The following is a 26,768-nucleotide window of genomic DNA, read 5'->3' on the forward strand; positions in this document are numbered from 1 at the left end:
ATATACCCTGACAGGGATCAAGTTCTTTCTTAAACTCTGCCTCTGCACCCCAGTTCAGGAGCCATTAAGGACTTTTAAACCTGCCGCCCCAAGGCCAGTGCTTAGATGTTTCCTCCAAGACCGCTTTTTTTTTTTTTTTTTGGAATCTAGGCAATCCTTTGGTGCGGGGCGCAAAGGGCCACGCCTTTGACCTTGCGTGCTACCCCAGTCAGGGCGCGAGCCCTTGCGTGCACCTGCGCCCAGGGTCCCCGCGCCCGCAGCCCGCTGCGCGCGCCGCTTCCTGAGCGCGCGGCGGCGGACCCGCCCTGCTGCTGGGCCCCAGGCGACAGCCGAAGTACAGGTGGCCCGGGTGCAACTCGCCTCCCCTCTGCTTGCCGCCGCCGTCAGAGCAGGCCTCGCGTCTCTTGTCCCGCCTTCCGCTGCGGCCGCCTTCCCGCCGCGCCAAATGCAGGCTGTCGCCCTCCCTGAGGAAATCCGTTGGCTCCTGGAAGGTAACTCCTGTCATAGTGCCAGACCTCTGTCCTGACCCCTCAGGGAGGTCCCTTCAAGCGCTGGGCTGAAGGCGAGAAAGGAGACACCAGGGCACTAGCCATTCAGCCCTATCACTCGCCAAATGTAAGCTCCAGGCTTCCAGAGTCCTCCATCCCACCCTTGTCCCTGAAGCCAGTCTCCCATCCTCCTATCTCAGGATCCCTGCCGCTCCCCCGAGTCACACACTTCCTGCACCTTTTAGGCATCTACATCACTGGGCATCACTTCTAGGTTTCTAAGGTCTTGTGGGCCAGGTTCATGGCGTCCCCTGACACCTTGTCTGGTCTTGAACCTGTCTCCCAGGGAATCCCTAAGGTCCTCAATCCTGACTCCTCACCTCACAGAAGACCCAGGCCTATCTGGGTAGAGCTCTCCTTAGACATACAATGGGGCTCTGTGGAATTTTACGGGTCTTTAGGCTAGGCCTGGTGGTTAGGAGACTTTTTACAGGTGTGGAAACCCAGCCTTGTGAACTTCGAGGGGCGTCACCTGACCCAAGGAAAGCCTTCTTCCCTTTCTAGAAGTGTCCTATTGTGATAACTTCACCTTCAAACTACGGTGTCCTTCAGAGTTAAGGTCACACTCTCTGACACTCGATACGTACTCCTGGCGCTCCAAAGAGCCTTCCCTGATAGGCTTGGCTCATAGTTCTCCTGTGACTGACCTCCCTGGGAGGCTGGAGGCCTGGAATCGGCAGTTGCACAGGGTCTCAAGAGGGAACTGCTCAGAATTAAGCCTGTTGGCATCCAGGCGACATATCTGACACATAGTTAACAGATGGCCTGCTTTGGACAGGTCATGATTTTGGCAAGCTGCATTCTTTTCAGTTTCTCTCAATTTAATTGGTTTTATATCTCCATTACCTTGTTATCTTGGTATAAATGCCCCCTAATCAAGAATTTGGCGAATGTTTTTGGTTTCTGTTTGTAGCACTGTCTCTGTTCTGGATTGTTTCTCCGGAAGAGCTGTCATTTGGGCATTTCTTTTGAGGTGATGCTTCAAAAAAATCTATTTAAAAAAAGCTTTTTGTTTTGTGAGTGTGTGTTTGTGGGTGTGCACGTGCCACACTGCATTTGTGGAGTTCTGACGGCAGCTGTTTCGATCCTTCCACCCTCTGGGAGCTGGAGATCAAACTCGGGCCTTCGGGCTTGGTGGCAAGCCCCTCTACCCACTGAGTCATCCTATGGGGGTGGGAGGTTGAACATAGGACCTTTTCAAATGCTCGTCAAATGGTCTACTACTGAGCTTCTCTCTCCTAACCCTCTCAGATCAGCTTAGCTGGTGAGCCACGTGGAATCTAAACTGTAGGAATCAAAAGTGAGTGGAGGATAGAAGAAATCACCCGAGCATCTAAAGAGAGGCCGCTGGTCTACAGTATTAGACACATAAAGGAATGCTGCCATTGTCTTTGGTTTCTAGAGACGGAACTGTGGCCACGAGTTTAACTCTACCCTTGGATTTAAAGACAGAGCGTTTCTTTTTATCAGTGTCCGTCATTTTATGAGACGAAATCCATTTTACAAGCTTGTTCAGCGATGCTTCAGTGTCAAGCTCAGCCTTGGTAGAAAATCCCCTCTGGTTTTCAGAGGCTTGCGACGCTCGCAGTCCACTCCTCTGACGTGTTTGACGTGAGGTTCTTTATTGTTCAGAACTGACACTTTGGTAAACAACTCATTTTTGCACCTGCCACCTTCCTTTAGCTCTGATTATTTTCTTGTTAGCTGACCATTTTTAATTGAAGTCTTCAGATCTCCTTCTAAAGCAGAACCTTTGTTTGCTGACAGGCAGAGCAGCCTATGAATGGAGATTAATTGCACGTCACAGACTTCTGTATCAAACTTGCTGTCTTAACAACCCCTGATAGTGCTGGGCTCTTCAGAATGTGTGGAGGAGCCTGAGGTTACATTCGGAGGAGCTTCGCTGGTTAACTCTTTCTCTGAAGCCATTTTACCTTTTATTTTTTTTTAAGCTTGTAATTATTGTCTTGAATCTGAAGTGGGGAAAAACGTGAAGTGGGATCCAACCAAGGAAAAATGATCAAAGCGTATGTTTTTGAAAGGTTTGCATGAGAATAGCAACATAGAGGTTAGAGGTTGGTTTGTTTATTTATTTATTCATTCATTCATTCATTCATTTATTTATTTTTAATGGAATGCAGTCTCTGGTGCAAACCAGCAAAATGATTTGTTCTGTTACAAACAATTTGTGGCTGTTAGAAATCCAAGATGGCCATCAATTTGCTGTCTGTGGCTGGTTTCACATCTCCTCCCACCACCCACTTTTTAAGGTTAACTGTTAACAATTAGAAAATATGTAGGTCCTGATCTCTGTGTAGTCGCTCGGTGGGAGGGAGTCACAGGACATGAGAGCGGAGCCTGCCCCCGCCACGCGGCGCGGGAGGTGGAGTTTCCACAGTGAATTACTGCTTTCATAAGCCAAGCCATAAGCATTTGCACCATGATTTAATGCCGGCCATCACGGCCATAACTTAAACATTTATTTATTTATAACAACAGGAGCATAAAGTGACAGGGACATTTTTGATATAATGTGTGTGGTTTAAAAAATAAAACATGCAAAGCACTGTGAAAGGTTTATACCAAAAACTTTGCATAATGAGGGTTTAAAATTAATTTTAAATATAAAAGTTTAAGCATTTGAAGATGTCTCATTTGACATGGAAATCCTATTTCTAGAGATCTGCTATAGAAATTAAAGACACGAAATATATATACAAAAGTTGATCCCGGATGCCAGTGAGGTGGGGAGAGCAGGTGACGGTTGAGTGACTCACGAGACATCCGTCTTAGTTTGTATCCATTCCAAAGAATGCAGGAGATCTGTGTGTCTGTCTGTCATCTGTCTATCTTAATTTGCAACATGTCCATTTCATGTTTTTAAGACTAAAAAGGTGAAATACACATTAGTACATATCAGCCCATTTTCACTTGGAAACAAAAAGCCAAAAAAGGTTCCATACGTTATGTGTGCTTGGATAAGCTTCAGAAAAAGTGCAGATGAGGGTGTCTCAAGCTCTTAACAGTTTCCTTTTAGGGACAGCGAGTGTTGTGGGAGTTAGTGATTTGTATTTCAGATGTCTTCATATTGGTTGGAGTGTGGCAAAGGTCATGTATTACTTATGTAATCAGGAAAGAATAGTCAGGTTATGAATAAAAAAGAAAGACAGATAAACAGAAGCACCTAGAGGTGAGGGGTTTAAAGGGCCGTTAACTATAGGTGTGATTGTTTTTTCCTGTTTAGCCACGGGAGGATGTGTGCAGTTTCTGGCAAAAGACAAAGTGCAGAGAAGCTTCTAGTAACTCAGGAAGTATCCTCTTCCAATCTGCCCTATCGAGCCACAGGGACAGAATTGGTCCGGTATCAGTGAATGAAACACGCACAGATAAGGAAACCGGGCATCTTCCACCTTATTGAAAGAAGAGGAAATATTCATGTCTGTTTTCAAGTCGTCAGGCTTCAGATGTAGAAGTTATCTTTCTGCTTTTGTGTTGTGATAACCGTGCTGAAAACAAAAGCAATGGGAGGCTGGCAGTTTGCTAATCTTTGCTGTACAGATGCAAACATATTATCCTCCTCCTGGTCTTCCTAGTGCTGCTCCCCCTGCGCCACGTGTGTGTGTGTGTGTGTGTCTGTCTGTCTGTCTGTCTGTCTGCCTGCCTCTGTCTCTCATTCTAAGCGTGAAGGAGGTACAACAGATGCTCCCTTGGTTCATAACACAACCTGCTGACCTCACCACCTGCCTAGCTAGTGTCTCCGTGGGGCTTGGACCATGGACTGATGGTCACTGCATGCGGCAGCAGTGAGTGTCCCCTAGCACCGACCCTCCCTCCCAGTGGTTACTGTTCAACTTCAGCCGTCATTAGCCATCGCCTTCCAGATAGTTCTCCAGATCTGCAGTGGTAGACATAGACAAAACTGTAAAATCCCTGCCAGTGCAGCAGAGCTCCGGCTCTGAGGAACTTGAAGCAGCGAGTTGCTCCGGTTGGCAAGGGTTCTTTTATTTATTTTTTTTTTGGTTTTTCGAGACAGGGTTTCTCTGTGGTTTTGGAGCCTGTCCTGGGACTAGCTCTTGTAGACCAGGCTGGTCTCGAACTCACAGGGATCCACCTGCCTCTGCCTCCCAAGTGCTGGGATTAAAGGCGTGCGCCACCACCGCCCGGCAAACCGTCTAACTTACAAACACACTTGATCAATTCTCTTAAAAGATGAATTACGAACTTTCCCCATTTCCAATGAATCTCTTTGAAATACTTTTAAACCCAGCATTATGATATGTTATGATATGTTCAAAACTGTTATTGGTTGTTCCTGGGTTGTCTGGTGACAGCCCATGTCTGTTGTATTAGTTTATATGGAGCTGGGGACTGAACCCACGGCCTCATGCATGCTAGTCCAGGATCTGCCTCTGAGCCATACTCCGCTCCGCCTTGTGCTCTTTGCTCCTGCCATTTATCACTCACTTAGTGACACTGAGGCCTATCACTATTCAGTTGGCTGGATCTGTGCCTTCAGTGTTTCTGGAACATTAGATAATTGAATATTTTGGAGTTATGTGTAAAAGTGGGGAAAAGGGGCATCTTTGGTCTGGAGATGTTGTTCACTGGTATAGGACTTAGCTGCGATTCCAAAGGCCTTGGTTCTATTTCCAGGGGTGTGTGTGTGTGTGTGTGTGTGTGTGTGAGAGAGAGAGAGAGAGAGAGAGAGAGAGAGAGAGAGAGAGAGAGAGAGAGAGAGAGAGAGATTACATGCTGGAGTGAGAAGTTTCTTCCTGTGGCTTCCAGTGACTGAAGTTAGGTCAGAAGCCTTGACGGCTCTCTGGGCCATCTTGACAGCCCAAAGTGGCTGTCTTAGTAAACAAGTACCTAGGCTCTCAGGCATGGATTTTGTGATGTGTTTGTTTGCTTTCCATTTTTCTTTTTTTGTTAACTTTTGATACTGCTGTTCTTGCAGACAGGTGAGTTATGGCACACCCGAATCCTAAGTGCTAAGATGTGAGCGTAGTTCTGTTTAATGTTATTTTCACTATCCAAACTTCAGAAAACACGAAGTGTACAATCCCCTGTGGCCAATAATTCTTAAATTCCCATGTATCCCATGTATTTTTCTCTGGAGAGATAACATTGTTTCCATAGCAAAATACATACCTAAGTGAAGATTAGGAAATAGTCTATTTTATTTTATTTAGATAGTGAGTGTCTCACTGTATATCCTGGGATGGCCTTGAACTCACTAGGTAGATCAGTCTGGCTTCCAACTCACAGAGATCCACCTGCCTTTGTCTCTGCCTCCCAACTGCTGAGATTAAATGTGTGTCCAATAACACTTGGCTCGATAATTTAATTATTGATTTAAAAATAATTCTAGGCATAAGATGTTAGCTCAGCCTCGGTCTCATTTCCTCTTAAGTTTTCAGTGATAGCTAACTTTTCTCCCCCTAATTTAAGTGAACATGCTTAGTTTATGCTGTAGATTTGTTACTTGAAAAAGAAGCAGGGCCTGTGAGATGAGAGAGGATAGGGAAAGTTTGCATGGATTGTGGAGAGGAAAGAAAGCCAAGGGGCAGAAGGACTTTCCAGGAGCCCATCCCAGGCCATCTGGCTGATGGTGCTGGACCCAAGTTAGTGACTGAAGTGTGTTAGGAGTGAGCAGCCATGTAGCCCTCTCAACTTGTCATGCCCGGCAAATCTCACCACCCAAACCACAGCAGTCTCCACTAGGACACAGTGGCAACGCCGGATTCCAGGTTACTGGGATTCTGTACATGTGAGTAAATCTCAGAACCGTCCCTTCAAGTCACAGAAGTGGTCCAGTGGCGCAAGCTTTTAGCATGGCCTTTGGGAGACACCAGGCAGGGATTCCTAGTTCCTCATTACAGGTGGGTGGCAGTCATCAGCCCAGTAGGAGTACTGCAGTCACCTTAAAGACTCCAGGAAAACCAAACCTCCAAGACTTTAGTGATGCATTCCCCAGCCTTCACTGGCAGTTTCCTTGGAAACCTCATCTTGTCCATTTATGGGCCAATTTAATCAAGACTCCATCGTTGGGAAAAATGACTGGACAGGGTTTCTTTGTGTAACCCTGCCTGTCCTTGAACTCATGCTGTAGACCAGGCTGGCCCCAAACTCAAAGATTTGCCTGCCTCCACCTCTGCCTCCCAGGTGCTGGGGTTAAAGGTGTGTGCCACCCTGCCGGCAACGCTCACTTTGTTAAGAACTCATTTTTAAAGTTAATATTACATTTTTGAATTGACAACTAGTTATCATTCTCCTCTTTTGAGGCAGGGTCTCATTACATAGTCTTGGCTGACTGGGAACTTGCTGTGTATGTTGACCAGACTGGCCAAGTTACTGAGATCCATCTGCCTCTGTCTCCTGATTGTCATTTAAAAAAAAAAAATTATGAAGTTTATTCATTTAATTTTAGGTTTAAATGTTTTCTAGCATGTATGTTTGTGCACCATGGCATGCTTGGTGGCCGTGGAAGTCAGAAGATGGTATTAGATCCCCTGAAAGTAGAGTTATATACAAATGGCTGTGAAGAGCATTCTGGGAAGCAAACCTGGGTCCTTTGCAAGAGGAACAAGTTCTGTTTTCCACTGAACCATCTCTTCAGCTCCTTACTGGTCTTTTTTTATTTTTTTATTTTTATTTTTTTATTTTTGAGACAGGGTTTCTCCGTAGCTTTTGGTTCCTGTCCTGGAACTAGCTCTTGTAGACCAGGCTGGCCTCGAACTCACAGAGATCCACCTGCCTCTGCCTCCCGAGTGCTGGGATTAAAGGTGTGAGTCACCACCACCCGGCCTTACTGGTCTTTTAAGAACACATTTTGACCTTTTTGTAACAAGTGAAACTTGACAGGAAGTCTAAGATCACACCTACCAACACTGTTTTCCCTTTCAGGGAATTGCCACTCCACAGTAGAACACACTGAGGTTGCAGGTAGTTAGGGCTGACGGTTGTTTCTGCCCGATGACCCTAAGGCCATGTGGTGTTTATGTTTCTACTTCTCCTTCTGTTTATTGTAGATGGAACAATGAAAATGCCTTACTTACAGAGAAATACTTACAGAGAAACCACAACCCCAGAACTAAGGCATAGCAACAAGGACTTTAGGTTAAGCTTTATTTAACTGGTGGCCAACTTTGAAATCCTGCGTTAATGCTTTCCCTTTGGGAGTCTAATAACCTGGCCATGGAAATCTTCACATATGTACAGGGCGGCACTGTGAAAATGAAAAATGAAATAGAAATAACACGAGCATCCACCAACAGGGAGTAAACGTGAACTATTGTACAGCATTTTAAACACATACACAGTGTGTACACACACACTGATGGGGGGGCTAGACTGATGTGGAAAGGTTGCTACCTCTGTTATGTTCAAAAGTCAAAGACTGGGCTAACAAGGTGGCTCAGTGGCTCGAAGTGCTTGCTGCCTAAGCCTGATGACCCGAGTGCCACCCCCAGAACTGAGAGTGGAAGGCGAGAACTGACTCCTGAAAGTCACCCTCTGAGCTTCACACGCATGCCATGGCGTGTGCACCCCGCACACAATAATAAACAAATAAAATTGAAAAAGTCAAATTCTCCTCTACGTCATGGAAATAGCATATAATGAGGTATATCTCTCCGTTACTTTGATAGTGCTTCTGATAGCAGCCTTAGGAAGATAGGAGGCAGATGAGGCTCTTGCGCACTGTGTAGGTCCTGTCATGTTGGAACAGCATTTGGAACTGAGCGCATTCCTAGCCAATGTTCAGTAATTCCACTCCTGGAAATTTACTGAAGAGCAATGAGTATTTAGCCTCATAGTACAATCGTCCTGTCTTTGTCACTGATTCGTTGCTGTGGAGAGACACCACGACCATGACAACTCCTATAAGAGGAAGCATTTCATTGGGGTTTGCTTACAGCTTCACAGGCTTAGTCCATGACCATCATGGTGGGAAGCATACAGCATATAGGCAGGTGCTGGAGCAGAAGCCGAGAGCTCCATCTTGATCTGAAGGGAGAGAGAGAGAGAGAGAGAGAGACTGAGACCTTGGGCCTGACTTGAGCTTTTGAACCCTTGAAGCCCAGCCCCAGTGACACCCTTCTTCACAGGGCCACACCTTCTAATCCTTTCAATCTTTTCAGAGCCTGTCCCTACTTGGGTGACTAAGCATTTGAACACGTGACCCGAAGGGGGCCATTCTCATTCAACCCCCCTCGCCCAGAGCTGAAAACAGCGCAGGGCACCTCACACAGTAAACAATGGAATACTACAGAGCAGAAAGTGACAGATCTGGCCACCCGTGTAAATAGATCGCAAACCCAGTTTGTTGACAGAGACACTGGAGTGTGTTTGCAATTTTAGACCCTTTTATGACAGAAGTCAGAATGAGGGCCAGCTTTGAGGAGGGGCACTGACGGCTAAGGAAGATTCCAGAAGGGTGGAAGCTTTCCTATGTTGAGCCATGTAAGTGGCCACATAGGTGCATGTATGTGAAAGTCAAGATTCATGCTCTTGGGCTGATGGTGTAGCTTGGTGCTATACTAGCGTCTAGACAAGTTCTGGCAACCAGTGGGAGGCCCTTGGTTTGACCCCAGCACTGCAAAAACAAAAACAAACGAAAAAAACCCAACAAAACAACCTAGTTTATTTTATGTATATGAATTATAAATCAATAAACAACTAGTAAGAAAGGAAGACAAATGCAAGGAAAGAAAGATGGGAGGAATGGGAGGAGGAAGAGGAATTTATGATGGTGGATAAAGAGGCACACAAGAAAGCTATCAGAAAGGAAGAATGTTTTAATAGATGTATAATTCTAAGTAAGTTTATTAAAGTTCAATTAGGAGACTGGGGGGATGGTTCAGTTGCCCTGCAGGCCTGGGGACCAACTGGATTTGATCCCAGGAACTCACATTAAAAGCAAGCCAGATGCAAGGGCTCACATCTGCAAGCTCAGCACTCCTACCACAGGAGACAGCAGGCAGAGAAAGGAAAGTCAGCTGGAATCTCAGGGGCAGCTAGCATCGAACACACAGCACAGCAGAAACCACAGAAAACCTTCCTAAACAGGGTAAAATGTTCAGGGAGGTGTTGCTTTTTGAGGGGCCCACCACCCAGCTCCCAAATAAATCACTCACGGAGGCTTACTCTCAGTTATAATGCCTGACCTTAGCTTGACTTGTTTCTTGCCAGCTTTTCTTAACTTAGATTATCCTGACTACCTTTTGTCTCTGGGCTTTTCCCTATCCTTACTTCTGTATATCTGTATATATACTTTAATTCTTACTCCGTGGCTGACTGGGTGGTCGGGTGGCCGGGTGGCCAGGCCCTGACATCCTCCTCTCCTTGTTCTCTCATTGCCCCTCCTTCCTCATTTCTCCTTCTGTTTATCCTCTCTGCCTGCCAGTCCCGCCTATCCTTGCTTCTGCCTCGCCATTGGCCATTCAGCGCTTTGTTAGGACCATCAAGTGTTTTAGAGTTAAACAAATGCAGCATAAATAAAAGTAACACACCTTAAGATAATATTCCCCAACAGTTAGGGGCCCAGGGATGTAGCTCAGTGGTAGGACAAGTGTCTGGCAAATAAAATCACCAGGAACCAGAAAAAAAAAATTAACTAACAAATAGGGTTAAATATATTTTTAAAAATATTTTTTAATTTTAAAACAATCTTATTTTACATACCAATCCCAGATTTCTCTCCCTCCAAGTTAAATGCATTTTTAATAGTGCACGCATGTCTCTCTCTGTGTGTGTGTGCGTGTGCGTGTGTAAGGGGTATGTGTACGTGAGTGCAAGTACTCACAGAGGCCAGAAGAGTGTGCTGAACACCTGGAATGTTGAAAGCCAACTTTAACAAAACTCGTACATTGCAGGGTAGAAGCAGGAGGACTAGAATTATTAGGCAAAAGGAACAGAGATATGGGAGAAATAGGAGACAGAAACACAGGACAGCATTGGGAGGGACATCCAGTGGATACTGTATCCGTCCCATTTATTCTTCCACACGCTTATGTACTTCACTCCAAAAGGGGAGGGGGAGGCAACCGACCTCAGTAACATGGCTCAAGGAATAGACTTGAATTCTCCAACCTTTGGTGGAGAGGATTCACCACCACATCTAAAACGCTAATTAACCACACCCTAGGTTAGACTCTTTCGTTTGTGGTCACACCTGTTGTCAACAACTTTGAGAGCATGAAAATAAGCTCCAAGTCTCCGACCTCCAGACAAGGTAGAAGAGGCTCACAGCTATGGCACCCACACTGAAAATGGAGTTACGGGCAGCTGTGAGCCACCCGACCTGGGTGCTGAGAACTGAACGTGGATCCATTGCAAGACCATGAGCAGTTTGAACTCTTGACTACTGAGCCATCTCTCCAGCTGGAGATATTTTTCTATGGTTAGTTACGTGTTTAAGATCATGTTTCTCACACCTGAGTTATAGAATATGTAGTATCTTAATTGATTCAAACGCTTACACAGTTCAACTAAGTATAAACACAAATATCTGCTACTAAGCATGTTTTAGTAAAACTCCTATTATGTGACTGAACACCTTAATTTTTCCATACCATACTAATATTAGAATGTCAACAATGTTAGGAAAACATTCTAGATGAGAAGTGTGTATGTGGGGGTAGTTTGTGTGTGTGTGTGTGTGTGTGTATGTGTATGTGTGCTGTATGAGAAGCTGCTTGTTTGTTTCCGGCTGCTCAGCCTTAAAATAACCACACAGAAACCATATTATTTGCAATACTGTTTAGCCAATAGCTTAAGCGTATTTGTGGCTAACTCATATCTTAAATTAACCCATCTCCATTAATCTGTGTATTGCCATGAGGCTGTGGCTTACCAGGTAAAGTTCTGGCATCTGTTTCTGGCAGGGCTACATAGCTTCTCACTGACTCTGCCTTTTTTCCTCCAGAATTCAGTTTAGTTTTACCTGCTTAACTCTACTCTTTTGCCCTATCACAGGCCAAGACAGTTTTTTTTTTTTTAAATTAACCAATGGTATTCACAGCATACAGAAGGGGAATTTCACATCACCTCCCCTTCTCTATTTAAATGAAAAGGAAGGTTCTAACTTTACCATAGTAAAATTACATATAACAAAGCAGGTATCAAGCAAGAATTACAGTTACAGTATTTATATCTACTTTATCTTTTGTCATAACTAACAAAAACTATAACTATCTGTTCTTCAACTCTATCAAAGACTCCAGAAGGATATAATATTACCTAAGTAAATGGGAAGTGCTGTATAGGCAACTTCCAAAATCCTAGAAATGACAGAGACATCTCACTGCCTGAACATATTTGTGTGTGTATGTATGTATGTGTGTATACGTGTATGGGTGTGTGTGTGTGTGCACCACATGTATATGCGGTGTGTCTGCAGAGACTAGAGAAAATGTCGAGTGCTCCGCTGTCGCTCTCCACTTTATTCCTTTGAGGCAGAGTCTCTCGCTGAGCTTGGAACTAGGCTGGGACCAGGAAGTCCCAGGAATCCATTTGTTCTCTCCTCCCCTGTGCTAGGGCAGATGTTACAAATGTGTATGCATGGCCACATCAAGCTTTTGTTCTTTTTATATCAGTGCTAGGATTTGAACTCATAGCCCCATGCTTGTGCAGCAAGCACTCTTACCCACTGAGCCATCACCTCAGCTCCCTGAGATGAGAATTTACACATTTCATAAATTATCTTATCAAAGTCATTGACCTTCAGGAAGACTTGCTGTTTGGATGCTAAGACTATTCTGTTCCCGAACTCAGTCGGTTCCATGTCTTTTAGACAAGCTGAACAGTAAGATTAAACAGTGGAACTTAGAGACTCCAACTCCCAACAGCCAGCTGCTATAGTCACCGTGCCTAGAATGCAACATTGACAGGCCAGAAGAAGCAATGAACGTGGAAATACAAGGGAAATAAATAAGAACAAGTACTGCAGAAATTATAAGATTTCTGTAGGATGTAACGGCTTGTAACATGAAAAAAAGTTAGACCTATGGTGGCTATGTCAGCATATTAAGATCCTCAGGTAATGGTAAGATTAAAATGCATCTTATCTTTCCTATATTTAAAGTGATTAAAAACTGCTTTCATACTAAATGAAATTAGTTAAAAATATCATCTTAATAGCTAGTTCTAGACTCTCTCTTAGGAAATGAGCTGTCATTGTTGAGGTAATACCATTATTGGTATTATTATTACCATAATCATTAGTATTATTAGGGACAGTGTCTCATGTAGACCAGGCTGGTCTTGAACTTGAAGAGGTTCACTTGTCCCTGCCTCCTGAATGCTGGGATTTAAGGTGTGAGTTTCTACCCCACAACCGTCATCCCCGCTGGACAAACACTTCTTCTATGATTTGAGGAATGTTGTTGGAGGCTGAAACAACCAAGTTAGGCTGCAACTACTACCCAGGAACAAAATGTCTTTCGATTTTGTCCTGAATAGAAGAAAGGTAGAAAACGGCAAGAAGGTAAAAGTCTCGAAACTCAGTCAGACAGTGAACGAGACGGTGTGTACTCTGCTAACAGGGGCAAGGTGCTTAGGAGTGAGGAAGTCCTATTAATGACCACTGTGTAACCCCCTCCCCCTCCCCCCCTGCGCCGCCAGCATCTCCAGCCAGCAGTTTCTTCTGAATCCACAGGCCTGTCTGGTGAATACTGTTTTGGGGAAACTGAGGAAGAAACTAGGTCTAAACCAGGGTTTCTTGAAACTACTGGCAGCTTCAGCTGGAAAAGCCTTGCGGTTGGGGCTGTCCTGTGTATTCTGGAAAGTTCAGCAGCGTTCTCACCTCTACTCATTGGGTGCCAGTAACAATCTCACCAGTGGTGCCAATCAAAGGTCCCCAGGCACTGTCAAAATCTCCTGAAGGACCCTGATTGTGTATAGAAGCCTGGGACCTGTAAGGAGTGGGACTCTGAGAACCCCGCTCCTTGAAAATGACCTGGAACCGGAGGAGAGCTGTGGCTTCCCCCAGGAGGAAGTTCTCATGAAGACTTCAGAGGAATGAAGTTCAAATCACACATCACACCCCCACCCCGCCCCCAGCTTCCTTGCCACGTGAAAATCTGCAAGCGTGCCTTCGCATATCTTTTTGGTCCACTCTTGCTTTTCTGCAGGAGGGGAGACTTGTAAGGACTCTTTCAAGGTCCCCATTCATCATTTCGAGCAGTGCCGCTCAACTTCCCTAACGCTGTGACCCTTTGATATGGTCCTTCACGCTGTGCTGACCCCAACCATAAAATTGTTTCGTTGATACTTCGTAACTGTAGTTTTGCTACTGTTATGGATTGCAATATACATGTCTGATATGCAGCTTGGGAGTCCATAGAAAGGGTTGTTTGAAACCCCAAAGGGGTCTCAACCCCCCAGTTGAGAACCTCTGCTTTAGAGCCTATGGATGATTTCTCTGAGAAACTTCATGAAGGAGGGAAGTTTGCCTTCTTTGTCTTCCTCGTTACCTAGCCTGTAGTTTGCTGTCCTACACCTCTTCAGATTCCCGAACATACAGTTTTTCTATTCTGATATTTCAGCTGAAATTTGGCTTTGTAGAATCTTCGAGGTGGCGTTGAAGAAATTCTGCATTAATCTCTTCTTGTATGATTATAAAAGGGAAGGCTGTGCTAACCTTGCTACAGAGAGATTTGTTTCATGTATGTGTCTAAAAATAGCATTTTCCTTTTATTTGTTTGGTTTTGGTTTTTCCTTTTTTTTTTTTTTTTTTTTTTTTGACAGAGTTTCACTGTGTTGTGTAGCCCTGGCTGTCCTGAATCTTACTCTGTAGACAAGGCTGGCCTCGAACTCAGATCCTGAGCCCTGGATTAAAGGCAAGTGCCACCATACCTGGCTAAAAATAGTATTTTCTAATTAATTCTAAGTTTTAAAATGAAAAGTTATTTTCCCCTTCCTTTTGAGAGTGGGAGAAAAAGTTCCAGATTATTTTTTCATAGTTTGAATTACCAGGCATGTATCTGATGCTTAATACATTCTACATATTGTTTTAACTCATTTTCAAATATCTACTGTTTAATCTTTAAGTCATTCTATGAGACAAATATTATTAATATCCTCCTTTTATGGATGAGGAAACTGAGATCAAGCAGGCAGTAAGAAAATGACTGTCAAGGCTGGAGTGTGGACAAAGTGGGCCCAGGATGCAACACATGACATACCAGACTCATGAGAAAATATTAAAGTTCAAAAAGACATGCCCTGCAGCATGAGAGCCCGTGCGGTCTCCTGACCTAGAACAGGCGCTGAGAGGTGTTCTCACTCAGATTCTCTGGGATATCCCCAAAGTTAGCGATTTCGTATATGAGGCGGGACTTCTCGGAGAGGTGAGTGGTGAGGGAGGAATACACGGAAACCTGACCTAAAACGGTAATGAGCACACCAGGGGCCAATAGGAATCAGGACAACCCCCCCCCCCCCAGCATGACAGGATAAACCAGGCGAGGTATGATCAACCTACCCGAGTCTACCTCCCCTTGCAGCCATCCACTCCCAGTAGCTCCTCAGCCGGGGTGGAGCCCAGTGAGCACCTCCTCCAGCCAGGGCAGAGTTTTGACTGCATTGAACTTGAGCAGACGGACAACCGGACAACCGTAGCCCTGTGAGTTTGTGGTCCATCTGCTGGGTCACATCCAGCCCTGGGCAGAAAGAAAGTCTATCAGCCAAACCTTGACGTCGGGGCTGTTAACAGTTGCAAATGCGTTTTGTTGATATATGTTTCTAAAACTCAAAAGTTTGCTTCAATCAACCTTTTATTCGGAGGCAAGATGGATGACCCAGTGCCGCTGAAAACAATTCTGCCAACCAAATACCAATAAAAGTGTTCCTAGAGGGGATATTGTGCGACAGTATTTGAACCGCTAAAGCAGAACTCGCGTTCCTGAGAAGAAGAATGGATACATTTCTGCCTGTAACTGGCATTGCACCCGCCTCCACTTTCCGAGTGTTAGGATTACAGACGTGTGCCATCACACACCGTTTATACAATACTTGGGACCACTCTACCAACTGAGCTATATTCTTTAGAGAATGTCTCTATTTCTTTAGAGGTAGGCCCTCAGCTGGACGGTGGTGGCACACGCCTTTAATCCCAGCACTCCGGAGGCAGAGGCAGGCGGATCTCTGGGAGTTAGAGGCCAGCCTGGTCTACAAGAGCTAGTTCTAGGACAGTCAGAACTGTTACACAGAGAAACCTTGTTTCGAAAAAACAAAAACAAACAAACATACAAAAAATGCTAAAATGTGTAACATCTAAGCTCATTGAAGGCAGGGGAACAACATTTAATAATTGTCTTAAGCCCTTTGGACTGTGCTAATAAAATGTTACAAAATGCTACAAACAGTTTATAAGCAACAAAGGTTTACTTTTCGTAGTTTTACAGACCAGGAAATTAAGACCAAGACAGGCAGATTTGATGTCTCCTGAGGGTCTGTTTGATGTTTTAGACATGACGTTTTCCGTGTCCTTGCATTGTAAAAGAGACAAGTCATGACCCTGGGGCCTCCTTTTTAAAAGGCTCTGACCTCCATGACCTTTCAAAGGTCCCACCTTTTAAAACTACCACACTGGTGAGCATGTGCCGAGATGTGGATTTGGGGGAGACACAGGCATTCGGGCTATAGTGGTGACCTAAGCAAATGCTCACAGACAATAGCAAGTGAAACACTGGAAGCAGAAATACAGCCTACAAAACTGTCCCCACAGTACGCCCTGGCTAATAAAGTATGTACGGGCCGTAAAGACAGAGAGATGTGGAGCTGTGGTGGTAAAGGCAGAGGCTGGGGAAGGGGCGGGGCATGATGGCAGAAATCAGCAAAGGGTTGTTGAAGTAAAACAGGGATTAACTCAATGCAACTAGGGAAGTCGGGCGTTTCTATGGTCATGCCTGGCTAGAACAGCCATTTATGCTTAAATGGTATATACAGATAATTTGGGGACTTTTAGAACAAAAGAAACTGGATTACTACCCAATAAGTCCATGAATTAATTCAATTGATTAATTAAAATCAACATTTTAACCTATGTTAATCCTTTTACCCACAGACCAAAACAAACAAACAAAAACCTCAACTATTTCCTTGGGTGCAATGCCAGTTACAGGCAGAAATGTATCCATTCTTCTTCTCAGGAACGCGAGTTCTGCTTTAGCGGTTCAAATACTGTCGCACAATATCCCCTCTAGGAACACTTTTATTGGTATTTGGTTGGTGGAATTGTTTTCAGCGGCACTGGGTCATCCATCTTGCCTCGGAATAAAAGGTTGATTGAAGCAAACTTTTGAGTTTTAGAAACATATATCAACAAAACGCATTTGCAACTGTTAACAGCCCCGACGTCAGGATTTTCGCCCCAGTGTGTCCAGAACATTATCGAGAAAACAGAAAGAAGCCACATTTATCTTTCAGTCGTTAGGAAAAAAAATGTGACCCTTAAGATGTCATTCTTCTCCAAATAAACAAAATAGTGACCTTGTAAAGGGACAAGGTCAGAGAATTTGGGGAAAACATCAAACACTCTTACTAGCCATGAACCGAGAGGTCTAGGCCCTGCCTAGCAGGCAGCCTTTGCACGGAGGTGGGTACTTGCGGCTACATGACAATGGTATTGTGCCTCCAGTGTTGTGCGTGCCTTCTAGTCCCCTGCTCTCTCTCTCTCTCTGTCTCTGTCTCTCTGTCTCTGTCTCTCTGTCTCTGTCTCTCTGTCTCTCTCTGTCTCTGTCTCTGTCTCTCTCTCTCTCTCTCTCTTTCTTTCTTTCCTGTTCTGACTTCCTAGCACAGATGTCTGAAACCTGAGGGCATTTTCCTTTAAGGGCAGGTGTGAATTTTAATGGGAACCATGTGTCTTTGCCAAATTGTGCTTCCCTTTTAAATATAAGATTTCAAGCTATCGTGTGTTACTTTTAGGACAAAAAACTTCTACATGAACGTCGCCACCTCTTTTCCCTCCTGACCTTGTTGTGCTCTCCAAGGTCGAATCTTTTCATTCTCTGTAACTCACCTGTGGTCCCTGACCTCCAGAGACATTTGTGAAAGGCACTCACACACCCAGCATCTCTTTTTTGGTAGCCTCTGAGCATCTATCCTTTGCTAGATCCAGCCTACTCATTTCTCAATGCTCATTGAATACGTGATGAAGAATAGGTACATTTGGGTATGGTATTCTTTTTTTTTCTTTCTTTTTTCTTTTCTTTTTTTTGGTTTTTTCGAGACAGGGTTTCTCTGTAGCTTTGGTGGTGCCTGTCCCGGAACTAGCTCTTGTAGACCAGGCTGGCCTCGAACTCCCAGAGATCCGCCTGCCTCTGCCTCCCGAGTGCTGGGATTAAAGGCATGCGCCACCACTGCCCGGCGGGTGTGGTATTCTTTATGAAAGGTGCCTGGCATCTTTTCCGTGTGAGGACTTGAATGTCACATGGTATTGCTCACTCTTTAGCTGAAGGCAACTGTGGACCCCTTATGAGGGCCTCATCCTCCTTTTTAATGCTGAATATTGCAATTGCTGGGACCCCAAGGCATCTCGATCTGACAGATAATGATATCTGTAGAGGAAGAGGGCTTGTTTTTGTTTTCTTTTGTTTTTTTGGTGCCAAATATCAAATCCAGGCCCTTGAGTATATAACAGGCATGCGTTCTGCCCAGAGCCACATTCCCCACAAAAAGCTCATGTTAGCAAATCCGTTGTCTACTTAACGAGGAGGGGAAAAGCCACTAACAGCATGGCGACTGGAGAGAGGTGGGGCGCCACAGGGCGATTTGCGATCACATGCCTATCTGGAGTATTCAAGCAGGCTTGCTCAAGCCCTTTGGGTTCTCACCATGAGAAACTCCAGCTTCTCAATTGAAAAGCGAATGTAGTTTTTCTTTCCTTACTGTTTTCATATCAGGATTTTGCTGGAGAATGAATGCAATGTGAGGAACACAAGCCCACATGTGTTCTTCTGGCTCCGTGTTTTCTTGGCTATGTATTTCATCTAGAAAGCTTGGGGGTGTATCTGTAGAGCAGATTCTAAATAAACAAGGGATGGATGGGAGAGGTCATCTCTGTGTCTTTTTGCTCCTCCGAGAAGATGCTGATTGCAGGTAAAGAAACAAACGCTCCATTCCTGAAGTGTCAGAAGGAGAGGCCTTCACTAATTAACCGGAAGGAAAACTGAAACAGGATAGGTTTTGAGAAAAGAGTCAACTCCTCCTTAGCAGCTTCACCGGGGCCGTAATTATGAGCCGCTGGCATGTTTCAAAATACAGAGTGTGCAGACATTTTACTTACAGGAATATAGTAAGGGTGGCTGTCCACTGCAGTGGGGGAAAAATTCAATGGTAGAGCGTGTGTGTGTGTGTGTGTGTGCACATGCACGTGTGTGTGTACAAGTGCAAATACAGGTGTATTCTACAAGAAGAAAGTGAACAGTTTAACCTACCACATCACATTTCTTTCATCATCATCATCTCCATCATCATCGCTGCACTACTGGGGATTGAACCCAGGCCTGGGCATGGTAGGTCAGTGCCCGACCATTGAGTAATATCCCAGTGCCTTTTGTATTTTTGAGACAGGGCATCGCTGAATTGCAACAGCTGGCCCTCCACTTTCCATCCTCCTGCGCCCGTTTCCTGAGTCGTTGGGATCACAGGCCTGTGCTACCAGATCTCAGTCATAGGGTCGTCTTTGCTGTCCACTTCCTGCACCTACCTACCCTTTGGACTCTGTCCCTGTTTAGGACTGTGGGAAAGCCAACAAGGCCCTCTACCACTGAATGAATCGAGGGTGGGAGATGGAAAGTAAAGTGTCTCCAAATGGTGAACACCTCAGGGTTCACACTGGTCTTTATTTTACTTATTTCTTCTAATTCGGAAACACATAACGAGAAATATAAATAATACGAAGACAGTAAGAATAGCTGCCATTCTGCCACCCGGTCGTGATCTCCGCTGACGTGCTAACCCTTATCCCAGGGCCACCGGGCATGTGGCAACGACTCTAAAGGAGGGCATTTAACCCAGTATTTCAATTTAACTTTCTAGCTACTGTGTGTGTAGAAAGCTTGCAGGAGTTGATTCTCTCCTTCTACCATGAGGGACCGAGGAACTGAACTCCGGTCTTCAGACTTGGAAGCTAGGGTTTTTACTTGTCTTGCTAGCCCTATTTTGGTTTTTAAAATCCATCAGATTTAAAAACATTCAGATTATACGGCTTATCGCTTTTATTAGTTGAATTTTTGTAGAAAGTTTTGGTTCACATAGTTACTGAGCAGATGATACAGAGTTCCCCTAACCCCTCTCTTTCCTCCAGTTACCCTTAGTTAGAATATTTTACACCAGTGTGGTAGGGCTCTCTGGAAGAACAGAACTGATAGAATGGATGTATTTATACGAAAAGGGAGTTTATTAGGATGGTTTACACACTCTGGTCTGGCTAGTCCAGCAGTGGACTTTGCCAACAGAAGGGCCAAGAATCCAGTAGTTGTTTAGACTGTGATGCTAGATATTTCGTCCGGTCTCTGCTCTGTGTTGAATGAAATGCTGAAGAAGTAGGCTCTAATACCAGTGAAGGAATCCCCAGCTGTCGGATAGATGAACTTGCCAATGAGAGTGAGGGCAAGCAGGCAAAACCCAAAAGCTTCCTTCTTCCACGTCCTCTTGTGTGGGCTGCCACCAGCAGGTGTGGCCCAGATTTAGGGTGGGTCTTCCCACCTCAAATGATGAGAGCAAGACAGTCCCTTACAGTTTTAGTTGATTCCAGATGTAGTCACGCTGACAACCAAGATTAGCCATGGCAGGTACGAGCTGGCATCATCCCACGCCACCTAAAACCCACCGTTCATTCTGGTTTCCTAGTTTTCCTAATGCCCCTTTTCCATCTCAAGAGCCTATCCAGAATGCAGTCGAGTCTTCTCGGGTGCCTCTCAGCTGTGACTGTCTCCCACACACCCTTGTTTCTGATGATGCAACCCTTTGGAGGAGTGCTGGTCTGGTATATGACAGAATGACCCTCTGTTAGAATGTGTCTAGCGTTCTTCTCGTGTTTAGACTGGGGTTCCGGACTGGAGGGAGGAGGGTCACAAAGTAGCATTTCCATCAAGCTGCACCAAGGGTCCACACTGTGGGCATGATTTATGGTGGCTGATGTTGAACCAGGAACACCTGGCTGGTGTCAAGTTTCTCTGCTGGGAGTCCCTCTGTTTCCCCTTTCCATTCCACAGCCTTTGGAAAGAAAGTGGCCGTGTAGAGCACACATAACGATTGGGAGGCATGTTTCCTTTATTTTGGAGTAGAATATTTGTGTAAATGACTTTGAATTCCACATTAGAGATATGTCTCTTATCTCCCATTTTGTTAATTAATTTATTTATATTATTTATGAATTTAAGGATTTTTTTTATAATTTGGGTTATAATTCAAGACTATTTTGTTGTGTTCAGATCTTTCTTTCTTTTTTTTTTTGAGACAAAGTCTTACCTTGTATCCCTGACTGGCTTGAGTTCTGTCTCTAGCATACATGTGAGCATACACTACACACACACACACACACACACACACACACACACAGAGAGAGAGAGAGAGAGAGAGAGAGAGAGAGAGAGAGAGAGAGAGCACAGCAATGAAACCAAGATGCTGGCTGTCAGCCGCTGATGGTCATTTTACTGACTCCTCATTTCCTCATCTACTTATGTCAACACCTTTCTTCCCTTCCTTTCAGTGAGGTTATTCCATCCATCTGTAGGATAGTGGGGTTTTGTCATGACAGCCTACATTTGAGATCTCTCAACTTAATTGATATTTGATGTTTGTAGACTGTGCTGGCTAGGGCCATCTGATAGGAGGGAATCTCAATTGAGAAAATGCCTCTGTAAAATCTAGCTGTGGGTCATTTTCTTACTTAGTGATTGATGTGGGGAGGGTCCAACCCATTGTGGGTGGGGCCACCCTATCTGGTGGTCCTGGGTTCTGTAGGAAAGGTAAGAAAGCAGACTGAGCCAGGTGGTGGTGGCGCACGCCTTTAATCCCAGCACATGGGAGGCAGAGGCAGGCGGATCTCTGTGAGTTCGAGACCAGCCTGGTCTACAAGAGCTAGTTCCAGGACAGGCGCCAAAGCTACAGAGAAACATGTCTTAAAAAAAAAAAAAAAAAAAGGAAGAAAGCAGACTGAGAAAGCCAGGAGGCAGCACCTCTCCATGGCCTCTGCATCAGCTCCTGTCCTGCAGGCTCCTGCCTTGTTTGAGTTCCTGTCCTTCGATGATGAACAGTGATGTGAATATGTGAACCAAATAAACCCTTTCTTTCCTGAGTTGCTTTTGGTCATGGTGTTTCCTCCCAGCAATAGTGACTCTGACTTAGATACAGACATTAAGGACTCAGACTCTGTACTGTAGAGTCTGTTGGTTTTCCAATTATGTATGTCATGTATCTTCCTATAGGGTCAATGCTCTGAAAAGCCCTGTGCTTCACCTTGTCCTCCCCACCCATTCTTGTGAACCTCTTACCATCCATGGGCTTCTTAAAATCTGTCTGTCTGTCTGTCTGTCTGTCTGTCTCTGTGTGTGTGTGTGAGAGAGAGAGTGGGGGAGGGAGGAGACACATATATGGCGGTCAGAGGACAACTTATGTGAGTCAGTTCTCTCCTTCCACCATGTGTGGGTATTGAACATAGATTGTCAAGATCGGTGACAGATGCCTTTACCAGCTGAGCCATCTTGCTGGATTCCATTCATTTCTTTTTAACACCAAATTGGCTGTGGCACAATGTGTTTATACAAATTTAGGGACATCTTGGTTGCTTGCAGTCTTCAGCAATTATGAATAAAGTTCCTATAGACATTTCAGTTTGTGTGTTTGTCACGTGTGTGTGTGCTCACCCACATATATTAATGTGTAGGTGTCGGAGGGGACAGAAGGCATGTCTCCTAGCTTTTTCTGTTACCTTATTGTCTGAGGCAGGGTTTTTCGCTGAACTTGGAGTTCACGAATTGGCTGGACTGGCTGGCCAGTGAACCCCTAGGATTCACCCATCTCTGCCTCTTACACCCAGCTTTGGGATTACAGGCTGCATTGATGTGCCAGGTTTTACTTGGGTGCCAGAATTTGAAATCAGGTCATCATGTTTGAATAGTAAACCTTTTACCCATCTAGCCATCTCTCCAGCCTCTTTTAAATTTTTATCAAAACTTACTAGAGCTAGGGATACGGCTCAGCGGTAGAGCACTTGCCTAGAACCCACGGGTTCCCAGGTTCATCCCCCAGCACTGGCAGAGGGAGAGAGCGATGGGACGGGCTGTTCTGTAAAGGTCAGTTGGCTTCAAGTTCTTGGACGCCCAGTTACTGGGCTCACTCTCTTGTAATTGTTATGCCTCCTGTGATGTGGCCCTTTTGCTGTTTTGAAATAACGTTCTTTATCTCAGGTACTTTGCCCGACATTACTGCAGCAGCTCTGTCTTCCTTATTCTTTCTGTTTGTATCTCCTTTTACTTTCCCTTCCGGTCTTTCTGTGTTTTTATATTAAAGTGTGTTTCATGTAGACAACATGTAATCGAGTCTGCAGTCTTAGCAGAACGTCTTTATTCATTCCTTGAGACTCTCATACATCCATGCAATGTGGTTTCATTGTATTCACTGCCTTCTTCCCCCTCCAGCCTCTCTCAGACCCCCTGCTACACCCCGTTCAACCTCATGTCCTCTTAACCAAGTCCAGTTTGTGCCACCCATTCACTCATGGTGTGGGACCATCCCCTGGATCCTGGTTAATCTACCAGGGGGACCACACCCTTAACTGACTCTTCCTGCCCCAGAAGCCATCAGCTATGGGTCAGTGTTGGTCTGCCCTTCCCATCCTTGCTGGAATGTTGACTGTCTTGATCTCGTGCAGTGTTGTGAGTTCCTGGGGCGAGAGTCTTGTCACGTTCAGAAGACACTGTTTCACGCTGTGACTCCAGTGTTTCTCAGCAGTGAGTGGAGGGCAGTGTGATACAAATGCCTTTTTAAGTTTTTACTTGAGCAACTGTTCTCTGTGTCTTGATCAGTTGTGAGTCTCTGCATTAACTGCTGTTGTCTGTACAAAAAAACTTCTCTGGTGAGGTCTGAGAGCTGAACTCATCTATGGATATAAAGGTATATCTAGAAGGCATATGTCCATTTAGTAAAATTGTAGTAGATTCATCCCTAGTGCCTAGGAAACTCCCTCGTCAGAGGTTTTGGTTAGATTTTTGTATCAGGCATGAGTTTTCTCCTGTGGAGCAGGCCTTGAATCCAATCAAAAAGTGATCGATTCTCCTATAACATCCATGCCACTATTACGCCACAGACCTATCTTGCCATACTGGTTATCATTAGCTCTCAGCCATCACAGCTCATATAGCTTCTGGTACTGTGAAAACTGGCCAGCAAACAGGCTGCTTCCAGGACAGCGCCAGCTTAATCTCTCCAGACCATGTGATGCATTCAATTGTAGGGCCTTACTGTCAAGTTCTGATAGGCAACTTAGAGCAGCAGTAGCCGGCTGCACAGTTTTGAGGGTCTCCAGGAACTCCATCACCAACAGCAGCTTGATGGGAGATAATCCATACCTGGTACTGGGTTTTTATTTGGCAACCTATGGCTTCTGGGAGGAGCATCGTCCTCCCGTGTAGGCTAACTGCATATTCTGCCCCCACCATGTGTGTCTCTCTTAAAGGAAACTTGCAAAATAGTAGGTTTCCTTAGGCTTTCCCGAACATCCTGATTGTTAGCTGTCTCCCTCTGCTTTTAGGGAGGTGGTGGCACACACCCGTTTTCCTCTATTATCACAGGTAGAGTTACCTTTATTTCCTTACTCATTTTCTAGTTGCCATGGTTTGGTCACACTTGCCTGTACAATCTTAACCAAATGCTTTTGAGCATTCTCTTACATCTCTGTTGTTTTAAAAAGGAAAACCTGAGCCCCCTGATTTGGCTTGGTAGGGCAGCTGCGGCGACTCCATTTTGTGGTTTAACTCATGGCGATCTGCCGAGAGTTAATATTGGACTGTTAATAGGGTTTCGTTTACTGTTTTCCCGGTCCTCTGTGCTGTTGTGACGCTGTTTCTGAGAGCTATTTTTGCGTGGATGTGTGGAATAAACTGCATTGTTGCAACCTGTGCTTGAAACCGCCTATAGTCTTTTCAGAAAATTAAGCATGGGGACGTTTCAAATGCAGCCGTATTTTTAGTATTTTTAGCCCTTTGGCACTCCTGCAGGGCTGTTTCTCTGTGGGTCACCTGTCTTCAGCAAGGTGAACTCCCCTTAGGTTTCCTTTCGTGCAGCTTTCCTAGCAAAACATTTTCCAGTTTTCATTGATCTCAGAATTGCCTTTATTCTGCCTTCATGTTTTGATGGCCGCTGTCACTGGGCGTAGAGTTTGGAGTGGACCAGGCCTTTTATTTTTTATTTTCCCTTTCACCTCTCTTGGGTGTCATTCCAGTGTCTTCTTACCTCCGTTATTTCTGATGAAAATTCAAGTCTCATTCTTATCATTGCTCTACTGTATGTGATGGGTCATTTTCTCTGGCTGCTTTGAAAATTTTCTCTTTATCGTTGCTTTTCAGCAGTGTGACTGTAATGGTCCTAGATTTACCTTTTTTTGTATTCTCCTGTTCTGAGGATTGAACTCAGGGTCTTATGTATGCTGAGCACACATTCTTCCATTGAGCCATACGCTGGTCTGCGAATTTATTTACTTTTTTTTTTTGATCAGCAACTGTCTCATTGAGATTTTCAAATTTATTTGCATGGCATTTTGTTTTACTCACACAGAACCCATTTTTGAAAATAGCATTTTTAAAGAGGTAAGCACAAGTGAAAAAAGATCAGAAGTACTTGAAACCAACTTTGTAAAGTATCTCATTACAGAATTGGAGATATCGCTGTGTTTAAGAACAAGTATCTCATTACAGAATTGGAGATATTTAAGAACACATACTGCTCTTTCAAAAGACTGAATGAAGTTCCCACAGTGGGTGGCTCATAACGATCCGTGCCTCCGGGTCCAGGGAGATCTGACACTCTGGGCACGTGTACGCATGTGTACATACACAGCACATGATTAAAAAAAGTAAAAAGGTTAAAAAATATTTCTTTGTCTCTTAAAATTTTGCCAGCCCCCCCCCCCCGCACACACACACACACACACACACACACACACACACACAAGGTCTCAGTGCTCTGGAGCTAACCGATTTGGATAGCCTGGCCGGTCAGCAAGTCCCAGGGAGCGTCTTGTTTCCACACACACACCCCCCCCCCAGCACTGCGCATAAACTCCAGGACATCACACTCAGCTTTTTTACATTGGCTCTGGGGATCAAACTCAGGTCTTCCTGTTTGTGTGACAAACGTTTTACTTACTGAACTATCTTTCTTGTCTTGGCAAACCTGGCAAACTTAATCTTTTTTTTTTTGCATGCTTATTCTTAAGAAATTATTTAAAATTATGTCTTCAGAATTTTCTTAACTTTATTTTTGGATTGTTTGTGGCTGATACAATTGAAGCTAGTGCTTGGGCTCAAGGATAGAATACTTGACCAGCACAGGCAAGCCCCTGGGTTTGATTCCAAACACAGAAAAATGAACATTCCAAAAGTCAATGTCAAAGCACAGCTGATTCTTGTACACTGGCTTTATGTCTTATAAACGTGTTGATTCTAATGGATTTTCAGCGAACCTCAGGGGTTTTGGCATAGAAGATTGCACCAGAGGCAAATAGAGATGGTGTTACTCTCTTTCTTCCCAATCTGGATGTTTAAACTTCATTTTCTTGTCTAATTGCCCTGGCTAGTATCGCTAAGACGATGCTGAATATAAGTGCTGAATATAAGTTGTTGTTTGTGATCTTTAGAACTGGGAGGGAAGCGTTCAGTCTCTCACAATAAAGTACAAGGTTAGCTGTGGGATTTTTTTTTTAAAGCCATTATGTTTGTTGTGTTGGGTCTCACACAAGCTTAGCAGGCCAGGCTGGGGAACTATACCTCCAGCTCCTAGTAGCTGGGTTTATGCAGAAGCTGTTTCTTGGCCTGAGGAAGTTTCTGTCTTCACATAGTTAAGTTGAGTGTGTTCATCATGAGGCACCACTGGATTTTGTCAAATGATTTTTCTGTTGCTCTTGAGATGATTGTGTTTTTTTGTCCTTCTATTAATATGACGTATTGCATTAATGGAGTCTCAGATGCCACTTGGTTTTGGTATTTTGTTTTGTTT

General features: G+C 44.6%; 1 protein-coding gene across 1 annotated transcript in view; it reads left to right on the forward strand.

The window, feature by feature from the left end:
• Positions 1-364: 364 nt before the first annotated feature.
• Skap1 (src kinase associated phosphoprotein 1) overlaps positions 365-26,768 on the forward strand; it is a 291,122-nt gene continuing 264,718 nt past the window's right edge. The window contains exon 1 of the mRNA XM_057774954.1: positions 365-491. Coding sequence (XP_057630937.1) covers positions 446-491 — 46 coding nt within the window. The 5' untranslated portion in view covers positions 365-445. The remainder of the gene's footprint in view (positions 492-26,768) is intronic.

Source organism: Chionomys nivalis, chromosome 7, assembly GCF_950005125.1.
Source record: "Chionomys nivalis chromosome 7, mChiNiv1.1, whole genome shotgun sequence".
In the NCBI taxonomy this organism is placed as follows: domain Eukaryota; kingdom Metazoa; phylum Chordata; class Mammalia; order Rodentia; family Cricetidae; genus Chionomys; species Chionomys nivalis.